This window comes from Cotesia typhae, unplaced genomic scaffold, assembly GCF_013202065.1.
Source record: "Cotesia typhae breed Kobodo isofemale line unplaced genomic scaffold, CoteBio_Ctyphae contig_20, whole genome shotgun sequence".
NCBI lineage: Eukaryota > Metazoa > Arthropoda > Insecta > Hymenoptera > Braconidae > Cotesia > Cotesia typhae.
This window is the reverse complement of record NW_027423725.1, coordinates 2565823-2588307: the sequence shown is the minus strand read 5'-3', so window position 1 is coordinate 2588307 and position 22485 is coordinate 2565823. Positions and strand designations below refer to the sequence as shown.

The 22485-nt window shown below is 29.0% G+C and overlaps 3 protein-coding genes across 5 annotated transcripts; all 3 read right to left on the bottom strand.

Annotated features, from left to right (window-relative positions):
- Positions 1–2382: 2382 nt before the first annotated feature.
- On the bottom strand, positions 2383–3554 carry LOC141538060 (uncharacterized). Its single transcript, XM_074259326.1, has 2 exons — positions 3495–3554; positions 2383–3229 (listed from the first exon to the last, which is right to left on the bottom strand). Exons 1-2 carry the CDS (start codon positions 3525–3527, stop codon positions 2837–2839), a joined length of 426 nt encoding a protein of 141 aa, XP_074115427.1. The 5' UTR covers positions 3528–3554; the 3' UTR covers positions 2383–2836.
- Positions 3555–3615: 61 nt separating this feature from the next.
- Positions 3616–5471, bottom strand: LOC141538194 (uncharacterized). Of its 2 annotated transcripts, none has more exons than XM_074259554.1 (4): positions 5322–5471; positions 5027–5179; positions 4033–4489; positions 3616–3753 (listed from the first exon to the last, which is right to left on the bottom strand). In XM_074259554.1, the coding sequence occupies exons 1-3, from the start codon at positions 5385–5387 to the stop codon at positions 4292–4294; spliced, it is 417 nt and encodes a 138-aa protein (XP_074115655.1). In that variant the 5' UTR covers positions 5388–5471; the 3' UTR covers positions 3616–3753; positions 4033–4291. The 2 variants fall into 2 exon arrangements, with proteins under 2 accessions (XP_074115655.1, XP_074115654.1); XM_074259553.1 differs by having other exon boundaries at positions 3629–3753; positions 4160–4489.
- A 100-nt stretch (positions 5472–5571) lies between these two features.
- On the bottom strand, positions 5572–8671 carry LOC141538193 (uncharacterized). Of its 2 annotated transcripts, none has more exons than XM_074259551.1 (6): positions 8305–8671; positions 7153–7830; positions 6949–7079; positions 6672–6879; positions 6244–6619; positions 5572–5780 (listed from the first exon to the last, which is right to left on the bottom strand). In XM_074259551.1, exons 1-6 carry the CDS (start codon positions 8410–8412, stop codon positions 5587–5589), a joined length of 1695 nt encoding a protein of 564 aa, XP_074115652.1. In that variant the 5' UTR covers positions 8413–8671; the 3' UTR covers positions 5572–5586. The 2 variants fall into 2 exon arrangements, with proteins under 2 accessions (XP_074115652.1, XP_074115653.1); XM_074259552.1 differs by having other exon boundaries at positions 5613–5780; positions 6447–6619; positions 8305–8669.
- Between the last annotated feature and the right edge of the window lie 13814 nt (positions 8672–22485).

Genomic DNA, 22485 nt, shown 5'->3' with positions numbered 1-22485 from the left:
ATCAACATGCCAGTCCCTTCAAAGTCTTCAATGGAGTTTAGTTTTTTACAGTACCAACTAAAATCTCCCGTTGGCCGCATTTTTCATATCGAACTATCTTCTTGAACCTACAGTTTATATAAAAGTGATTCTAGTGCACCCTGGCGGGTGTTGATGCAAGCTGTAAAATATCTTTTTTCGGATGTAGTCTCCAATCTAGTGGAGGCTTACCATACATTCTCGTGTTATGTAGTCTGTGGCATGTCACTTTTTACATAAAAAAAAATTCAAGATCTAAATTTTTCCGTTGCTATAGTTTGTGCTGATTATTTTTAGTAATTTCGAGTAGATTAATTGTTATAATCAACTATTAATTAATTAATTAATTAATTAATATCATTGAAGTAAATATAAATTAATATTTTGATATTAATGGCGCTCCGTTTACAACGGAATTTTTGAACGGAACTTCGCGCCAGATTCTATCGAATCTGTGGATAAACTAAAGTATCAATGGGAATTCACATTTTATATATATATATATATATATATATATATATATATATATATATATATATATAATAATTTTCACATTTTTCGAATTAAAAAAAGTGTTAATTTAGATTTAATACTCTTATACACATTAATTTAATAATAACAATGATTATTTTAGTAATAACAATGATGATAGATATTATTATTATTAATATTATTATATTTAACATCGATTTATGATTACCGATATAATAACTTTTAGTATGATAACTATTATTATAATTATTATTAATGTCATTGTAATTATGATATTGTTAGTAAACAATACAATGAATTGAACGCATAATAAAAATACGTATTATCTAACGATTATCGATGTTTGAAACCCGCTCAATTGAGTAACAATGCCACCTACAGGCAACGACTAAGAAATCATAGAATGTGTACAGCGTCCAATGAAAATTGCCTACATCCTGAACAGCTGGCTTATCGGATGAAAGTAAAATTCAAACAATGTTACTTCGTCGTCTATTTAGTCTAGTTACTAAATGAAATTTAATAAGAAAAATATGTTTTATGTTTACAAACATACATATATAAAGTTGTTTCATAGTTTGTTTTGATAATTTTGTATTCGTGAAGTAATTTTAACATTTTTTATTTAAAATTTGTGATGTTCCCGCGCAAAATTAAAAAGTCACAAATAAATCAAATATCCCGGACAGAGCTATAATCGTATGGAAGGTCGTTTGTTTTTTAATTTTAGAGCTAAAATCCTAATAAGAAAATGAAAGTTTTTTTTTTCTCATAGTATCTAGTGGCAATGAAAAACTTAATGACTGAGTCGTGTGTACTTCTTAGTTTGTATTGAAAATCTAATAATCAACTACAAAAATTTAATTTGTATAAAAACATAACAAAATTTCTACATTTTTTGAGATTGAAGGAATTGATAATTTGAATTTTATACTTTCTCGCTGAAAGTTCAATATGTTACTTTACTTTTGAAGTGCGATTTCATGCTGACGCTAATTCTTATAAGCTAAACGATGTTAAGTTTTGAAGCTGCATTAATTTAAGATGGCAGTTCTCTAGAAATTATATCACGGAGCTTAGATAGAAGGAGCTCGAACGTATAGTATCAGAAGTGTCCACGAAAAGTAGAGAAAATAAAGTTTCATTACAGAGTGCGCTGCTACTGCTGCAATCCAGTTTTTGAATTTAGCGGTTAAGAGTATAAGTATAACGAGGAGTAAGCTATACTTAACCTACAACTCCAATGTTTACAGATTTTCCAATAAATAATTAAGAATTCGAAAATAATATTGAAATAACAAGTTAACGGCACATTTAATTTTTAACTAAATTGTTACTTTTATAATGACTTAATTATTTTAAAATTTTTGAGTAAATAATAAATTATTTCATATAAAAAACTGAACATATTAAGAGAAGGACCTGTTGAATAGATTTAAAATTATTAAATTTATTTTCTAAAAGAAGCCTTATAATTATAAAATACCAAAAATAGTATTAACGATGAATTCCTTGGTCTGTTTATAATTAGCAGGCATAGAAGTGAAATATGAAAAAATAATTTCTATAAAGATAAAAATCAAATAATAAACGTAAACATCTATTAAAAAATATATATTGTTACTTAAATGTTTTTTTTTTTTTACATAAAAACTCTGCATAAAAATAATTAATAACTATAAAAGTTATCATTATAAAATTGTTAAGTTTGACGAACATTTGTAAAAATCTTTTAAAACTCCGATAAGCACAACTTATACTAATTTTGAAATTTTACGTAATTTTTTATTTTTAATACTTTTTGCTTATAATTCTTATTAATATGATTAGCTAAGAAATGACCTCTAATAGTTATAAAGTAATTTAATATTTTTTCATCAACGTGAATTGATGTTCTTGGCAACCAACGAAAGGTAGTGATTTTTCTTCTGCGACTTTATCTAAAATACAATTCATCGTATCAAACCTAACTGTCTTTGTCCCAACAACAGTCAATACAATATTTTCCAATTGCTGGATCAAAGAATATAGATTATTACTTGGACGTATACATTGTTCACTCATTAGATCAATGACTCGATCTCTATGAGAAGATTTATCAGACTCTAGACTCGCCAAGCAAAGATGACACCGAGAAAATCGCTGCATTTTTCTGGCAACGTAACCAGCAATATACGACACAACAAACTCGCTTGTACTAACAACATCGTAGTCATGATGTTCATGAGGATCATTAGCCTGTAATCCATCAGCAATAGCAGAATCCAAATTAACATTATTGTTTTCATCTTCACTAGAGTCAACTAAACTCTCAAAAGGTTTTTAGCTACACTCCTTTTTCAAGAAAATTCATAGTCCTTGACTTTGATGAATCATTGGTGGCAGACGTGACGTCAGTGTCATCTTCACTCGTATCAACTAAATTCTCAAAATGACTCACTGCGACGCTTTTTCTTCGGTAAATATCGTCTTCTTCAATAAATCCATTGTCAATTATAGAATCTAATTTCTGTAGCCACTTTGATTTTTTATCTTGAATTAGCATCAGTGATTCTTTTGTCTCCATCAATGATTGCAAAAGTTCAACGGCAGTTACATTTGATCCTTTTGGTGGCGTAACTAAAGAATAGGAGCAGAGTAATCTGAATACTTGTCCAAATATGATAGGATCTGGATGTTCATTACACCCACAAGCACTCCTTACGATCCCAAAAAATTGCTATAAAGTATGAACAAATGAGAAATTTAAAAAATTTATGAAAGCTATAGAGCCGTTTAAAAATATTGATTGAAAAGAATTAAAAATGATGAAATTCAAATTTTTTCAATAATTTTAATTCTTTTGATTGTATATATAGATATACAGTTTGCATGGAGTGATCACTTTTCAATTCTTTTCAATCAGTTTTTAAACCAGGGAGACTCTATGAGAGTATGATATTTCGAGAAGTGACTGTATACAATTAAATCTTCATTGTACTTACTTCTAACTTGTCTTGATTAAGACGGGCAGTCATTAAATAGTCAAAATTACATTTTTCAGTCAAAAATCCAATAGTTCAAGTGTCCCTCCTAAAGTAATCTTCAATCCTGTTAGCGTGCTTTTGGTAATAGCGAGAAAAAATGTTTTTCAATACTGTCATCACTTTCTACATTTTGATTTTTCTTCTTGCGACATTTGTTTTTGTTATCAACAGCTTCAGCTTCCCATTCTCTCAAATATTTGTCAAATTCTTTGATAATCTACAGCGTAAAAATAGAACTATATCAAGAAGTGTTGGTGAATTGGAAAATGTTCATGCAATGAAATAATTTGAAGTGAATGGTTATTACATATGTACATGTGATTATTAATTTTAAATTCATAACGAAAAATGAAATTCATAACAATACATAAGAAAACAGCGCGGCAAAGCATTACTAACTCAAATTATAAGAAATGTTTTGTCTTAGATTTAGTAAAAGATGTATGATGCATAAAATATTAATTATTTTTTTACTAAATATTGGGAATCAACATACTACAAAATTGTTTGTTATTATTTGTTATTGTTATTGCCGAATGAAGAACATGGAGTATCTGAACTGTGAATAGATGTGTGTAGAAGTGTGACTCTCCTCTCTCTTCAATTTTATATTGTTTACTTACTCCTTCTGATAAATATTGTGATGGAGAAAAAAACTTTCGAAGGTATTGATATTCGTTTTATGCGCCGTTAGCTGTGATATACCGATTTCATTTCCACTTGGTCTTTAACTGAAATAATCAATTATTTCTACTTTATTGAAAATAATACAATACCTGTCTCATTGGACATTCGTCATTAGAACGTAAAGCAGATTCAGGAGTGCGAGAACTCATCGTCTTTATCAAATTATCTACTCTTTCCATAAATTTGATAGTGGGTCCACAATCTTGCAGTTCGGTGCAATCGTTTTGCCAAGTCATCATAGCAACTCTTAATGGTTTAGAGAATAACTAAAAGAATAAAAAATTGCAATTTCTGTTGAAATTAAATTTTGATTTTTCAGTGAGGTAGTCGTTCTTCGGAAATAGTAATGTCGGAAAATTCTAAACTTTTGTATACTTAATAAGGATATTGAAATGCACTAACCCTTTAAATTTGAAATTGATTAACTATCCCTAATGCGAGATTATTGCAATTTAAAGAATGACCAAACCGCATATTCTTGTTTTCACGCTGAATAGACGGTCTGATTGATTTAAAAAACAAATATTATACGAATTTATATATTCAAATCCGAAGAAAAAAAAAATAGGCATTTCCGGCCTCTTAGTTTTCTTCCGAAATTATTATTAAGTTAGTATAGTGAACGTAAATGGAATACCAAATTCGCGATAATTATGAAAAAAGCTGAACTACCAATGAATGAATAAAGAGACCAATGGCGGAATCTGTATTTTACAAGGCAACTGTTTCAACTAATATTAATTTTTCATGAAAATAAAAGAATCAGATAAAAAGTTAAAGATTAAAGATTAAAGTTTACTTACTTCTTCCGCTAAACGAACATTCATTTTTTGATATCCTTCGGGGTGTATATGTTCAGGTGTTAATTTGTACGAAACTTTCAAGTTAGGTCTATATTGAAGCTCGTGTTGCAATAAAACTTCCCAATGGATTTTTTTCACAATCCCATCAGGGGTCTAAAAATGTATTAAGCTATTTAATTACCGTAATGAGAACAATTTTTCATACCAAACATGATATTTTTTCTTACTAAATATTACGCATCGTCAATTTACATACTATTTACAAAATTATAAACATATATATTTAACTTCTTACCCAAAACGAAGGTCCCTCAAGAATTTTGGTTCGGAAACACTTCAGCAAATGAGGAAAGTCTGACATAAACCATAGTTGTCTAGATGTATCATAAGGATGCGTACAACTGAATTTTTGGTCTTCGATACCAAAATTTTCCACGCTCCGCGGTTCCACTGAGCACCATCCGAGGTGACAACATCTACTTGCATTCCAGCTTTCTCTAACTGGATGATGCAGTCTATGATTAATTTATGCAGAACGTCTTTCGTCACTGCACTTTTGCTTAAAAATATCCCAACACTTGGACCCATGTACCACGGAAGGGTTGGTACATAAAAACTAGTGCATGATCAGCTCTCTCGTTTATTAAGTTTTGTGGCGTGTAACTGCCTAAATTGACGAAGCCATTAAACTCCATAGTTTTAGTATTTAATTTTACAGCTTCGCTTAAAGCGATTTCGTCAATTAATAAGGTACCTGCGAAAACACGAAGATGAAAGTTAGTGTAATAAAATGCTTGGAGTACTTGTATTAAAAAATTGTAAGCAAAAGTAATTTATTTCTAATTAAGCTATGTTAATAATGCATTATCTACGTATTAATAAGCATATTAGCAAAAATGATATTAAGCCTATGTAAATTATTCGAAATTTAGTACTACGCAATTTCTTTGTAAATGTAAAAATGACACAATGTGTATCATTGTTGTGTATGTCATAATTGTATTACTGTAACAAATGCTTTTTGAAAAATAATAGAAATAAAAAGTGGATAATTTATAACGCTAATAAAGCTCAACAGCTCATATTCACGTATAGTTTAACGTAATGTTTCGAAGAAGCAATTGTTATATTGTCTTTGCATTGATTGTTAGTAACCAACTGTAGAAAAATTGTTAGTATCGCAAAGTTTACCACGTGTCACGTAAAATAAATTATACCCCTTTTGTCATAACTTTCCATTCGCGATGCCTTCAAACGGAGAGTGTCAAATATAGCTTTCGGAAAACCAAAAGCGCTATCTAATTTGTTTATGTATCTGTTTAGTGTGTCCTTACAAGGTAATGGTAATATTTGACGTTCACGCAATTTATCATAAACCGCAGGACCTTTAATTCTAATCATTAGACACTCATATACCCACTCAATAGTATAACGTCGTTGTTTCGAATTTTTGACTTTAGCAGCTTGAAAACAAGCACGAACTGCTTGTTTTTGGGCTTCTGGGAGATCCGCGATTTCTTCTTCAATAACACTATCTTTGATTACAGCACACTGGTGTTTTAATTGTTCCATCTTTTCCTTCAATTGATGATTCTGTAGAACAACAAATAGTATAACAGCAATTACATTATAAAACCAATATTACCTTTTTCTTCAGACGATGTAAATTTTTTTGTTTTACATGCAGTTTACGTTTAATCGTAATGTAACGTTTCGTTATATCGTTGTTTTTTCGTTTTGACGACATTAACAATCTTTTTCGTAAGGATCGACAACTGAAACATCGATTCATTTTCATAAATCTTTTATATTTTTCGGGTGATTGTAAAATACCATCACACCTGGTTGAACACCTACAAAAAAGATAAAATTCGTAATTCATTTTATTCATTACTTCACAAGGAAATGAAGATAATAAAAACCTTCCGTTGTTCACTCCAGCACCACTGCAAAACTGCGATTTTTCAATTTCTTGGAGCATATTAAAAAAATGTATTACTGATGTTAATGAATAATTGTAATTAACAGTCACCCCTGTTTCCATAACAGTTATCTAAATAATAAATGATAAAAATTGAAATATAAAATTTATATTTCCGGCCGATAATATACTAAAGTCTAAGTACCTGAATAATTAGATTATTACTAATTTTAACTTCTAATTTTAGTTTTTTCAAAAAACTATCTATGTAATATAGAATTAAAAGTTTTTGTGGTTCTGATTGTTTTGACCAACACCAATTTTGTGGTAAACCTTGATCTTTCAGTGCTTGCAATATTGTAGTTAACGAAAACGTTCCAGGATTGTCATCAAAAGCTGCAGGACGATAATTTTCTTCGCATAATATTTGCCATTCCAACTCAAGATCTCCAGTATGACTTGTTGTATCTTCAATTATTTCATTTACGATACTTGAACTATACATTTGTTGGCGACAATCGGAAAAATTGTCACTTATGTTGCTGTTCTCTTCCATATGTTTTCCGGCAGAACAGCCAGTATCAAGTTCTTCGTTTATAACCACTTCCTCCGAAACTATTTGCATAGGTAAAGGATTTGTATTTGAAGAATCTAATACACGTGCATCATGGTGGTCTAAGATCATATTTGCCTGTACAGGAATTGCACCTGCCTTTAAGTGGAATCTTTCTTTTGGTAAATCAAAAACCTCACCATTTGGCAAGTTTATTCTGTCAAATGTTCTAATGATATCATCATCTTTAAAATGCAATTCACAGACAAAGTTTTTATGAAGAAGATGTTGTGACAATGCCAAGTTCCAATTTTTTAATGCATCGGGACACTAATTTAAGAAAAAAAAATTATATTTCCAACGATTATTCAGATATTAGTACGCATCTATTACGCTGAATCAAAAAAATGTGCAATTTCTCTTTTTTTTTTTTTTATACTTTAAAGTTTGAAGTGTTAGCAAAAACAGGGGAAAAATGCTAGCACGGGTAAATGCTAATAGCCACACTCATAGAAATTTGTTTGAAAAAAAAAAAAAAATTTAAATAAATAAATAACTGTGATGTCTTTAATCAATTATAACTTTTAAAAATTTTATATCTTATTTATCCTCAACTTTCATTCTATTAATTATTGATTATAATTCCCGTAATTTTTGATTTTATAAACTAGTGATTACAAAATAAAACTCGACTCTTTATTGAAAAATCACAGAATATACATTAATTAACTCTTATTATTACTTAATTTAAATTATATATTATTAACTTATAATAAAATGGATTGAACTTATTGGTTATATTACCTTGGGTACTTGAAATAAAGTCGTTTGACGACGGTTTAATTCAACGTTTCGTTTTCTTTCAGCAGTTGAGCCACTTAAGCAATTTTTAACTGAACACTTTTTGACCATTTTCTTAAATTATTTTATCAATTATTTTCACACTTTAACAGCACTGTCCAAGCAAACTTAATTTTACATTTGTTTATGTTTACATACTTCATAAAATCTTAACGGCTTTTTGTGACGTCACAGAGATTGTAGTGATCGTTGCGCTACTCTGGTGGTGAAAATAGGTACATGTTATTTGCTGCTGTTTTTGAGGACACATTTTATACCAAATGACCTATGCCGTTCGAGCTCCTTCTATCTAAGCTCCGTGAATTATATACTCCAGCTCACTAAAGTTAGCACCCCAGAGTTTTTTTTTTAATTTCAAAATATTTTTTTCATTATATCGTTAGTTAGTTAATAAAAATATACATGCATTAATTAACCATTGTTTCGAAATTTTTTAAGAAATTTAAAATGAAATTAATATTTATTAGTTATTTATTTATTTACTTAATGACATTGACATTGGCTGACGACCAACAATTTTTTTTTAATTATTTAAATTAATTAAAAGGTGATTCCTAAAAAATTACACTTGTAGATTTTTTAATTTTTTACACATGAAATGTGCTTGTCACTATAATTTTCAAAAGACCACGCAAAAAGTCTATATACGTAAAGTTGACGCATGCGCGGTGCGAATATTTAGAATACATACATTCAGCTAATTAAAAATGTTAATAAAACAACAACTAAACAATTTGAAATAGGAACAAATGTTAAATATACATGAACAATCAAAAACAGAGGTTTAATAACCTAAATTGCAACCAAAATATTAAAAACATGCGATAGGAGGGCTAACTTAAAGGTACATTATTAATAAATTCTTTTCAAAATAAATAAATGGATAGCGAACAAATTTTGATAGTGAACAGTAAAAGACAGACAAAGAGCTGCAGACGTCATAGAAGAAAAAATCAAAAATTAAAAAAAAAATCTCTGGGGTGCTAACTTTAGTAGGCTATCCCGTTTTGAATCTACAGTTTATGTTGAAATAATTTCTGTGCACTCTGGTGGCTGTAGATGCAAGCTGTGAATTACTTTTTTTAACTGTAGTTTCGTATCTATAGGAGGATTACTACACATTTTTATTTTATCTAGTCTGTGGCATGTCACTTTTTACATAAAAAAAAAGTCAGGATCGAAATTCGTGAGCGCGCTATAGTATGTGCTGATAAAATTTAATAATTTCAAGTAAATAAATTGTGATAAGTGAAATAAATAAATTAATACGGTAAAATAAATAATGAACAACTGTTATAATAAAAAATTAGTGGAAAAAAAGTACCGTAGAATTAAATAAAATTTCGCAACCTCAAAAAACCGTTCTGCTTACAGTAAACACAGTCGGTAGTCTGGCGCTCCGTTTACAACGGGATTTTTGAACGGACCTTGGCGCCAGATTCTACCGAATCTGTGAATAAGTATGAAGATAGCTTAGAGTTGGCTCTTGAAGAACGAGTAGAAGAACTTCGTCATAGATGAAGGATTGAAGCTGCTGTTGTGGAAGGAACTAAAAATGTTATTCATCTTCTACGAAGTGCCAAAGTTGCTGATAAAAAAGCTCAAGCAAGTCTTTCGGATTCTAGTCGTAAGTTGGACTTATTGGGACTGGCGTTAGATCTTAGAAGACAAGAACTACCACCTGGCAGTCCTACTGCTGTTCAATTAATACGTGAATTGGCAAATGTTTATTCTGCTAGTCCTATAGACAAACCAGCAGTTAGTCCCTGTAGCACACCATGACAGCGTTCAAATTTCTCTTCAAGCTCATCTTTGTTCTCAATGCAACATGTATTAAAAAGTCTCCAATTATTGGAGCTTCCAGTTTTATTAATTTCCATATTTTCATCCACAAAATATAAATAAATAAATAACAATAATTAATATTAATCACGCAACAACGCAATTAAAGCCTTGAGTTTAATTTTTAGACTTCACAATTTTTCACTCAGCCCTGTTGTGTATATTGGAGGTGGTAGTGGTAGTTGGCCGCTGTTGCTGGTGCTGCTTTAGCCTCTTGCCATTTCCTCTGTTAACCATCAATAGGGTTATATAATTTAACCGGCCAAGCTTGCTAAAAAAATTATCTAAGTTATTTAGCTAGCTAACCGATAGGCTTACCTAATTTAACCGGTTAACTTAATTAGCTCAGCTAATTAGCCAACAGCTATCCGGCTAATTTTTTTTCAGCTATTCACTGATTCCTTACCTACAGACAGGTTCAAAAAATAATATTAAGGCTCTTTTTTTTTTTGTTTAAAGAAACGATAGTCGCGAAATTTACTTATTTAATATTTTATCAATAACTAGCTGTTACCCGCCTGCTCCGCTGAGCACTTTATATTGTATTTTTAGATCTATACTTTAAATTTAATTGGAGAACTGTTTTGATTCGCATAGATTCCAAGTTCCATCGGATTGGCCTGTACCTTTTAACCATGTAATTATTCTAACTACTATTCATTGTAACTTTCAATGTGCAATCACTATAACATTCCTGTGGTTTTCTTCCAAAAATGAATAATAATTGACACAAATAAAAAAATTTGAAATGATCATTGAAAATTCCAGTTAAAGTAATCGCAGGTGTAATAAGTAAAGTTTAAATCTGCCTAGCTGTTAATTAAAATTTCCTCGATGACATCAATTTTCACTGACACTAAATCAATTTTCATAGAAAATTATTTGTACATTTTTTTTTACGCATTTTCTTATAATAAGCAGCCAAATTTCTTTTCCACGTCTCAAGTGTTCAGAAAATGCATTTATTTCAATTTTTTACATTCCCTCGATCCCGTAATAAAAACAATTTATCGGTTATGCAATCAGTAAAAGTAAAATGTATTTAAAATTCTTAGTCTGTTGACTGAAAAGCTACAGAAAATTCCTACTAAATTTGGAGTCTATAAGAGCTATAGTTTAAAAACGGGAATTTCTCATTGTTAACGCCCCTGTAAATCCCTTTAGGGAAATAATTTTTTAAAATCCGTTCTTAGTTGGCCTCGACATGGCAAAAGTAATATTCTTACCAAATTTCAAGTTTCTACGCCTTATAGTTCCACAGATATCGTGATGAGTCACTATATACCTGAAAATCTCTTATATACATATACCGGCAAAACGTTCGTAAGGGCGTATAATAAAAATTCTGTTTTTTTTTTTTTTTCGAAGTCCAAACAAATTTTTAGTTTGAAGAAAGATTTTTTTTTGCATTTCTGCAATTTTCATTCAAAAATACGTTGATTCCCGAACCGTTCTGTTACGTAATACAAATTCAATCATTAATTTAAGAGCCATTTTTAAAAGTAAAATATTGTAAAGTATTAATTAATTAAATAAATTACTTTTGTTATTTCGTTATTTACGTTATTTTTGTCATATAAAATCAATATTATCATTTTTTGAGCTTGTCGGTAGGTAAGGAATCAGTGAATAGCTGAAAAAAAGAATTAGCCGGTTAGCCGTTGGCTAATTAGCTTAGCTAACTTTTTTAGCCAGCTTGGCTGGTTAAATTGTGCAGCCCTAATTTTGATAAAGAAAACTGATATATTATTATTAAGAAGGCTTTTTAGGACTAGTTTTGTCCCAAAAGTTTTCTCATATTATTTGCAGTTCCAAAGTTATCGTAAAAAAAAATATATACAAAAGATAAATTCATGAAAAAATTTTTTTTCCTGGATTTTGAAGAATACCATTATTATTATTGATTTTTTTTTTCTATTTAGGTTCTATATGAAATTCCAATAAGATCTTTGCAGTATCGAGATAGTGCTTATGAATCTCAAAAACAGTCGCAATTAACTGGAATGACGTTAGATAACTTTCGATTACTATCAGTTCTTGGTCGAAATTATTTTGGTAAAGTTATTTTATCACAGTATGGAAATACTGGAGAATATTTTACCATAAAAGCTTTAAAAAAATGGGAAATAATCGCACGAAACGAAGTTCAATATTTGTTATCGGAAAAAAAAATATTTGAAGTTGCTATTGCTACGAGACATCCATTCCTTGTCAATTTATTTGCTTGTTTGCAAACCGAGGTGAATATGATTGATTTTTTGTTTACTTTAGTTTTAAATTAAATAATGACAAAGAATTATCTTCTGAACTACACAGAAAGGAAGGTTCACTTGAGCCAAGAAAATACTTTTCTTCATAATTATTTACTGAAGCGAAAAAAATATTTTTTTTTGACACAAGAAATTTCACTTATTCCAAGAAATCAATTCTCTTGCTTCAAGAAATACGTTTCTTGATCCAAGATAATTTATTGAAGTCAAGAAAATTTTTCTTGTTTTGAGAAAATTTTTCTCTTGCTCCAAAAAATTAAATATCTTGATAGTTAATTTTCATTTATATTTCTATTGACTAACATGTCAAATGGGAAGATCAAATAATATTGAATCATTTTTTTTTTCATTCAATATGTATAATTGCGCGCTAAAATGATCTAAAATGGCTATCAAATATTCAAGAGAAAAATTTTCTCAAGATGAGATAATTTTTTTCTCAACTGAAGTAGGTGGTGCTGCTTTCCTAAAGTATCTAAAAATCTTGATCAAGTATAAAAATTTATTGTATCAAGTATTTATGATAATTTGAATTAAGAAAAAATGACTTCCACCAAGAATAGAATTTCAAGAAAAATTTTTACTTCGGCCAATACAACTTCGGTCTTCCTTCGGGCGACCGAAAATTTACTTGAGCCAAGAATTTTGTTCTCCAGTCAAGAAATCTTTCTTTCTGTGTAGGCACATGTTTGCTTTGACATGGATTACGCTGCGGGAAGTGATTGAATGATACATATATATGTAGATGTATTTGGAGAACCTCGTGCTGTCTTTTATTCGGCTTGCGTCGTTTTAAGACTTCAGTATTAACATAAAAGCCCATATATTTATAGGTAAAATTTTTTTTAGATTTCGATTATAATGTATATTTTTTTAATCGATTATTCGGTTTCTATATTGAGTACATATACCTTGATGGTTGAAATATGGCTAGTTTTTTAATTAATTAGTGAAAACATTCGAAGAGTTTTGAGTCCATTTATTTATTGATCAAACTAAATGAAAAATTTATGGCATACTACTTTTATCAGGAGTTGAAAGAATTTTTATAATTTGGAATATCTATTTTTATTACTTATGTAATAAAATGACTAAAAATTTATCTATACTGTTAACTCTCGCTGTTGCTTTTATTCGTGTAGTCTTACGTTTATTAGTAAGTAATTTTCTTTCCTTCTTACTCGTTATTCATTTACTACATTGTTTTACTTTTTTACAGGTTGTAACTGCTGATTGAAAATTTGAGATAACCAGAGATCCTGCTGCTGTTGTTTCTGTTGCTGATGCTTCTGCTGTTTTTCCTGTTGTTGAAGTTGCGATTAACCGCCATTATAGATAAGTTTTCTTCCTTTAATTTCCTTTTCATTTTGTTTATTACAATGTTTTACGTTTTTACAGGTTATTTGTTGCGATGGATTATTTTCCGAAACGAGTAGACTGCTGCTGCTGCTCGGTTATGCCGATCTTTTGGACCCAATATTTCGATTCAACGTTCTTTTATATCGTAAAATTTTATTATTATTTCGTAAGCTTAATACTTTCTGCTTTCACCTGTTAGCCGAATTCTATAATAATAGTCGTGTTAATTCCAAACTTTTGCCATAATTCGTCGCTAATTCTTTTTGGGTCAGTGAGGATTCTTGCTATTAAATTACTAATTTTAAACATATTAGTATTTTAAAGTCAGATCCTACTACCGGTTTGAAATAGAAAACTCCTCTTATAGGAAACTTCAGCCCCTTAGTTTAAAGGAATATTATTTTTACTCAGTCGGACGTTTGTGTTTTGAATTTAACTAATTTATCATAAAATATTCTTGCAAGGCTGTTTCTCGTACTCGCTATTTATTAGAATTCGAAATAAGTACTAGCCATTACTGAAAACGATGAAGCTTGCTAACAGTTGTTGAAAAGTGTGTACATTATCGAACTTTTCTGTCCTGATGTAAGTACTGCTTTTCACTAATGGAATTTGTTTTATCAACAATTATTCCATAATTTCATAATTGTTGAGCTGGCTTTGAGTTTTACAGTAGAAGGCTACGTTATCAGATTTTTAATTTTTTATGCTTGTAGCTTTTTTTCTTAATGTGATGCTTAAGTTATAAATATATTTTTTAATATTCCTTGCCACCCTGAGCAAACAGTTTTTAAGCTGTTTATACACAATGTATTCGTGTTTTTTTCGTTTATCAACTTTTTATGAACCGCTTAATGAGCCGGAAAACAGTGAATAAGAGGTCTCTTTCGACTTCCAAAAAAATTTTTTTTATTTGTCTTTATGGTTTCTAGGTGCCATAAGGGTGTACCGTGTAGTACTTTCACGGTTTATACACTGTTAATTTACAGTTTTTTTCATTATATATACATCGTGCATTCACTGTTTATCAATCGTGTGATTACCGTGTATATACAGTTTATTAAACGTTTGCAAATGCAATAAATAAATGTTGCTTAAAATAAAATGTCACGGATATAGTTTATAAATAGTTGATAAACGGCCAGCTCAAGGTTTCAAAACGCTCTACGCTATCAAAACTTTTTAGTTTTGATGTTAGTACGGTTCATTTTTTTTTGAATTCAATGTATATTTGATTGCGCCAGAAATGTGTACAATTGCTAATTTTTCAAGCTTTCTGTTGATCCTGCCTTTAATTTAATTGCTTGTAGTAGATTGAAATATTTTTAAACAACTAATTTAATAGTATATTACGTACCTAGGCCAGTAAAGTAAGAAATGTCTCAGATTGTTGGCCGAAGCGAAGCCGAGGTTGACAAACATGTAATCTGAGGTTTGCTTATTTACTGACCAAGGTTAGTATACTATTTTTCTGTTCGACAGAGCCAGAAAGGGGCAATTTCGTTTAGCGCAGCGGCCCGAAAGTTGCCGCTTTCTGGCTGGAGGACAGAAAACCATCTTGGTTGAAATTCAATCCTCACCACGTAGGTTAAGTTCGAAAATCTCAAAGACTCCACCGTAGCACACCCAACAGTTCAAAAAGTTGATGATATAACCGCAGCAATTAAAACCGATTCTGAATAAGTTAAAAAAAAAAAAAAAACATTGGTTATCTATAAAGTCGGTTTACGGACGATAGTTTTACGTGATAATATCATAAAGAAACATCGATGAAAAATGTCATACTGTTATCAATTCAATTGAATTAGTATTACTGAATTATCATTATTCTATATAATACAAAGGAGTTTATTGAAAAAGACAATTTTTTCGATAAATTAACATTTATTTACACTCTTTAATTCGACTATTTTTTTACTAAAATTTATATGTAAGCTTTATTATGTTATACTTATTATGAATGTTAAAATATATTGATATATTTATTATAATTAAAAATTTATTATATAAATATAAAATAATATGTATTAATTACAAATTATAATATATATATATATATATATATATATATATATATATATATATATATATATATATATATATATATATATATATATATATTCATGATATTAATATTATAATTAATTTGTTAGTAAATTATTATTAACAAATTAAAAAAAAATTTAATGTAAGCTTATTGTAGAAGTTGTCTAAGAAGCTCACATTCAAGTAGCAGAACTATTCAAACTGCTAGCTCTGATGTCATGTGAGATCATAGATAAATGTGTCAGAAGTGAACGCTTAGGCCGATCGTGCGTCTATATCGCTTGTTCCGCGTTCTCATCTGCACGCTCAGGCTCAGGCGGAACGTGAGACTTTTTCATGCGTGCTGTCGGTTTTCGTTGATTTATGACGTTGTCACGTCAAAAAAGGAAAAAAAAATTAGAAATTTAGAAAATTTTAGAAAATTCAAAATTTTATGAAAATAAAAATTTTAGAAAAAAATTACAATTCTGAAAAAAAAATTTGAAAAATACAAAAATTTTCGAAAATTATCGAAATTTTCAGAAAATATTTTTTTCAAATTTGAATTTATAATTTATTTTGAATTTTACTCTTCTTTAGGTAAAATTTATGTAATAAAAAAATCGATTTACAAGTTCGCAATTATAATGTCATTTTCTAAGAGTAAGTCATTTGCTTACAAAAGAAAAACGACATCTGGTAAAACTCAATTGAGATTATGCTGCATTTTGTAATTAGAATTGTTACTTTATGTAAAATCCTCTTGATGTTGCCAGCATACAATTTCGACATGCGTCGGTAATGCTGTGACGTTCCATTTTTTAATTTATATTTATATTGGCGCCACTGGAAACAGGGTGGGGGGCCGATAACCCTACTCCAGAACAGTTCATACGCTCTTAATATGACAGAAAGTTTCCGATCTCCAGGATTTTATATTTTTTTGCGTTATCATGATCATCTGTAGTTTTCATTATCTCAAATATCTCACTCATATTTGATGGCTTCGATCCATCAAAATTGATATAACATTTTCTTTTTATTGATTCTATAAGGTTTTGCATTGGTTCAGGAGCTTTATAAAATCCGGGGGTTTTTTTTTATCTTATTAAATGCTACAACATGTCTAGAATATTGTCTTAAATGTTTAAGTCGACCGGGATAAGGATTTAGGAGATAGAGCGTTGGAAAGTTTAGCACTGAAGGCGAGTTTGCTTTTAAATGCCCAAAACTTAAAACTTTAAACGCTTTTTTCTCGAAACGGTATTTTCAAAGTCCATTGACAAGAACTTGGACAAAGGATTTTTATCTAGTAATATTCAATTATCACATCAGTGTAATTTTTTTATTTATTTTTTTTTTTTTAGTCTATTAACAAATATTGCAGTTGAAAAATTATTAGTATGGCTATCAGTTAGTCCTTGAGTTTCTTGTCGTCACGTTTTAGAAAAATATACGCCATGAAATGAAATAAATCTTTCTCCATAAGTTTCTATTCACGCTTATGACGATCCATATTGCAAGATGTTATCAAACTCGCAATCGTTTAAAATATATTAATGAAAGTTTATGAAATTTCATATTATTTTTTTTTCTATCTTAATAATTTTTCAAGCAGTGCTACAGTAGCGATAAGAAATACCTAGAGAATCATATTCGATATTGATCGTCGATATATCTGTAAAAAATAGCAAAAAAAATATTTTTCTGTAGAATTAACGTATTAGGCGTGCACTTTTGGATTTTCCAAACTGTTTTAAATATTTTTTACAAAAATTTCAGAAGATGTTTATTAAATATCTATCTTCAATTTTAAAAAAGTTTAAATTAAAAATTTAATTTATGTAACTTTTTAAATCAGCTCGCGTAAAAATTTTCATATATTTTAGAAATCCTATAAATTTCTGGTGTTTAAAAAATATTTATTTTTTTTTTCTTTTATTGGTTGATATAATATCAATTAAAAATTTTAGTCCATTAAGTAGTTTTGTTGGCTAAAGATAAGTTGTTATCATCTTCAATCAGTAAAAAAATAACGATAAAAACATGTTTTGAAAATGTACTTTACTGGAATGCTTATCGCTAAATTCCAATACGATGAACGATAATTGTTAACATAAAATTAATACTGTGGAGACACGACAAAATCCGTCGAATTAGGAATCGGAAAAAACAATTTTTGGTGAATTGATTTGTTTTTTTCAATATTCTAACACATCATAAATTATATAGTTGTTTTATTATTTTTTATCAAACACATATTCAGTATTAAAAGTAATAACGACAAATACTTATTAAGATAACTTATGAAAATAAAAAAAAAATTATGTACAAAATTATCTCATTAAATTTATAATTAAACAACTGTCGGTATTAAGTTCTAGCTTTGACATTAAAAATTTTTATATAATTTGATTTTATACAATATACAATTATATAATTTGAAAATGGCTAATAAATGACTATTTACATAAATTTGATAATTGCTAACTAACTAATCTTCCACTTGATTGAGTATATTATCCAGTTTGATTGGAAATATTTTTTGTACGATCGTTCATGCTTGTTCATGCTCAGTGCTTGAAAATCATAATAATAATAACAATAATAATTTCACATGTAATACTTTAATGATTAAAAATACGGGTCGAAAAAAAAATCTTAATTTTGACTTAGTTTGTCTTAATTTCCTTTGAAGCTGTCAGTTTGCCAATAATTTTACAACTTTAGATCTTGATTTCTTTTGACTAAAATTATGTAGTTGCCTTGAATTTGACTAACGTTCGCCTAGATTTAACTTAAATTTAATGGGAGAGTAACTACGGAAATAAAATATTTAAAAGACGAAATAAATACAGATCGTTCAATCACTTCAATTATAAGACAGATGCCTTCAATGCTGGTATTTAAGAAGTCTAATGTTAGAGTCCCAAAGAAACCACACAGTAAAAAATTTTGCATCATTGCGTCAAAAAATTTTAACATTAAATATTTAACATTTTTATGTGTAAATTTAACATTTATTGTCTTATTAATTTAACAAAAAAGTGTTAAATCTTTAACACAAAATTTTTTAACGCATTGAAGTAAAATTTTTTACTGTGCAGGAATTTTTCTATCAATATATGTGATTCTGTTCATTTTAACATGTACAAATGTGAGCATTAATGGCTGCGTTAAAAACGCATAAGAGTTAATATATTATTGACCTAGGCATTAATGCTCACGACTGTAACATAATCAATTACTACTATGATTAAAATGATGATGCCTAAGCTATTATGATATCCTATATACTAAAATTGATGATAGAATGAAGTTAGCTTAGTATCGAAAACATGGACCCTGATTCCTTATTGGTTAGGATTAAATTGCGCAATTGCACATCACTTAAATGTAGCAACAATAGTTTTTAGGATGTTGATAAGAATTAGAACAATGATTTTAAATTATTAAATATAAAATTATAAAAAATGTTTACCTTTTACTCAAATCGTTTTTTAGGATTTCTTCTGCGCTAATTTAGCATATGACGGATGATGAAATATAGAAGACAAGGAACGTACAATAATTTCTCACCCCAAAATTTATCTCGACATAAATTAATCTGACGAAAACTAATCATCGTTTACGAAATTTTTATATATCTTCAACAATAAAATAACTCTTTTATCATGGTTTTTGTGTGTATTTATTCGAAATAAGACCAACTCATAGAATAGAATAAAAAGAAGAAGAAACAATAACAATCTCTAAGGTATATAATAAGCGTACACTGTAAATCCAAGTGTTTTAACAAAACACACTTAAATTGTTTTGTTCTTATCTTGAAGCATTGTAGTCATTTTTAAAACACTTCCAAGTGTTTTAATTGCCTATGTTAAATGCCCATTTGTAGTCACTTTTAAAATACTTGGATTTACAGTGTATGAGAAATTTTGGTTTGAGAAAATATATTCGAAGAAATTTTTGCTGAGAAATTTTGTCGTATGTAATTATTACATGAGAAATGAAAAATGGTCACCTACTCCGGGAATATAAAGCATATTTTCAATAATTTTTTTTTTTGATCATGTAAAATCAAAAAATCAAATTCGGTTTTTCATGTAATACTTATAACTAGAATCTGAACGTTAGAAAAAACAAAAATTAAAAATTTGGATTTCAGACAGAGTTTTTGATAAAAATAATCTGGAAAGTGATTGACTGCGCCGGTCATCTCTAGATCTTCCCTTTAAATTTGAATTTAAAGCGCCTTAAAGTATGTTTTTTGGTTAATATTTGAGCTTTTTAAGTTCAAAGTGATATCTACTATTTAATGAAAAATAAATATATTAATAATTCACCCTTCAGATTACTTGACTGCATCGTTTTTGAGTAATTAATTTTCAAAATTGCATCTTTTACCCCTTAGGGGAAGAGGAAGGGGCCAATTGAGCCAAAAAAAGTTTAGCAACTTTTTACTATTTGAATTAAAACTAAACAATAATTTTTTTTTCTTGGAATGGTAGTTTATTATGTCTACTATCATGATCAATACATAAATTAGTCAATAAACAACGTGAGTTTTTAAAAATTATAAATTCATGCAAACGCGACGAATGGTTCGATTGACCCCCACTCGGGGGCAATTGAACCACTGCTTGGGGTCAATTGAACCAATAATATTTAAAACTCAAACCCGAACTTTTAATAAATAATATATTAATTGTTACTTGTTAATATTACTGTTGCACATTTTTAATGCACAGATATTATATTAAATAAATTAAAAATCAATTCAAAAGTAATTTTCATTACAAATTCAGTTCATCAAATTGTTAGTTTATTTCCCTGAGTTTTTTCACGTAGAGTCAAGATGCGCGCGCATGTCCCATGCTTCTCCGTATGGTTCAATCGTCCCCGGGAGTGCTGGTTTAATTGACCCCATATAATTTTATAACAATTAATAGTAAATAATAAATAAATAAACTATTATATCACTATAAACAAAGTTGAGGATTACAAAGTATAAGTATATACAACGACTACAATTTCAACTTTATCAATTAATTCAAAAATTGAAATACTATTAAACAATTTGTCACCAGCCGGAAAAAAAGTTTACATGCCTAAAAATAAAAAAATCTCAATTTTTCAAAATTTTTTAATTGCAATGATTTCAAATTTTGAACATATCTGAGTTGAACATATTAGAATCTAATTCTCAGAGCATAAAGCGTTTTGTCAATTTTTTCGATTTTTTAATTTGAATGGTTCAATTGACCCCTTTCTCCCCTGTATAGAGATGATAAAGTTAGTATGAAATCTTCCGTACCATTCGAGTAGTACAAATAGATTCTTCGAGCTTAAAAATGTAATTTCCATGTCATTTCGAGATCTCCAAGTTCAAAAATCTAATAGAAGCTTGATAAAACGCTATTTTCTTAATTTTCAAAACGCAATAACTTTTGAATGAATGAACCGATTTCCACGCGATGTGTGGCATTCGACGCAGTTTTTGAAGCCTAAGAGCTCAAAAGCTATGAGAGATTTACACACACACACACACACACACACACACACGTGCGCGCGCGCAATCGTAAAAATCATCAGGGAAGCTTTCTAGGACCTCAAAACGTCGAGATCTGATGAAAACTTGATTTTTGAAAAACGGGGTAAAACCAAATACACTAGTCACAAAAATTAAGGGATATAAAAAAAATTCCAAATTTTTTGGTGATTTTCAGCGAGCTGTAACTCCGAGGAAAATGATCGCACAGAAAAAAAAAAAAAGCAAATTGTAGCTCCAAGTGTCTAGTTTTTAGATATGACCATGAAAATTTTTTGTCATCGTCAGGTCTGGAGAAATCCTAAGAAAACTACTGAAAAAAAATTTTTCGAAATTTTTTTCGTCTTAAAAAGGTCTACGGGCTTCAAAAAAATTTTTTCGATTGTTTCGTTTAAAAGCTCTTTTAGTAAATTTAATACCCTTTAATTTGACGTAATCAAAAAGCCTGTACGATAATTTGCCGCGGAGTTATCGTCAATCAAAGCAAAAAAGTTTTTTTTGACTTTGGAAATCAATAACTCTGGAAATAATGACCGTATAGGAAATCGAAGGAGGGTTTTGAAAACTACACAATATTCTCTATAAGAAAACGTAAACCGCTTTTGAAGAAAAAATTTTTTTGAATTGAAAACTCGGACTGAAAAAAGACAAAAATTCGCATAATTAAGGATATTTGGATAACTTGGTATAACTTTGGATAAAATGGATGAACGAAGGATATCGTTGGTAATTTTTAACTTCAAAGTGTCCCCTGAAATCCCTAAGAAATTCAAAGCGCTGCGATTTTTTGTTCATAGTGCCCAGAAGCTTCAAATTCTGTGTTTTCGCAAAAATCACCATTATGAGCAATTTTGTGATTTTTATTCATTTTTCCATTGAAAAAAATTTTTTTCAAAATTCTTTATTTTTCGATCAAAGAGATTGATTTTTCAAGAAATTTGAAAAAAAAAAAAAAATTTTCAATTTTATTCGAAAATTTTTTCGAAATTTTTTTATCAAAAATTTTTTTTTAATTTTTTTTTTTTTATCGTCTTCAGAATGCTTCACTATTGTCAAAAAAATTAACTCAATTTTTTC

Excerpts from the sequence above, each read along its gene's own strand:
- LOC141538060 (XM_074259326.1), bottom strand. The coding sequence starts at position 3,527 with ATGACTGCCCGTCTTAATCAAGACAAGTTAGAA. Across the intron at positions 3,230-3,494 it reads TTAATCAAGACAAGTTAGAA|CAATTTTTTGGGATCGTAAG; the intron begins GTAAGTACAATG and ends CATACTTTATAG.
- LOC141538194 (XM_074259554.1), bottom strand. The coding sequence starts at position 5,387 with ATGTCAGACTTTCCTCATTTGCTGAAGTGTTTCCGAACCAAAATTCTT. Across the intron at positions 5,180-5,321 it reads TTGAGGGACCTTCGTTTTGG|ACCCCTGATGGGATTGTGAA; the intron begins GTAAGAAGTTAA and ends ATACATTTTTAG. Across the intron at positions 4,490-5,026 it reads ATGTTCGTTTAGCGGAAGAA|TTATTCTCTAAACCATTAAG; the intron begins GTAAGTAAACTT and ends TTATTCTTTTAG.
- LOC141538193 (XM_074259551.1), bottom strand. The coding sequence starts at position 8,412 with ATGGTCAAAAAGTGTTCAGTTAAAAATTGCTTAAGTGGCTCAACTGCT. Across the intron at positions 7,080-7,152 it reads GTAATAATCTAATTATTCAG|ATAACTGTTATGGAAACAGG; the intron begins GTACTTAGACTT and ends TTTATTATTTAG. Across the intron at positions 5,781-6,243 it reads GGAAAGTTATGACAAAAGGG|GTACCTTATTAATTGACGAA; the intron begins GTATAATTTATT and ends GTGTTTTCGCAG.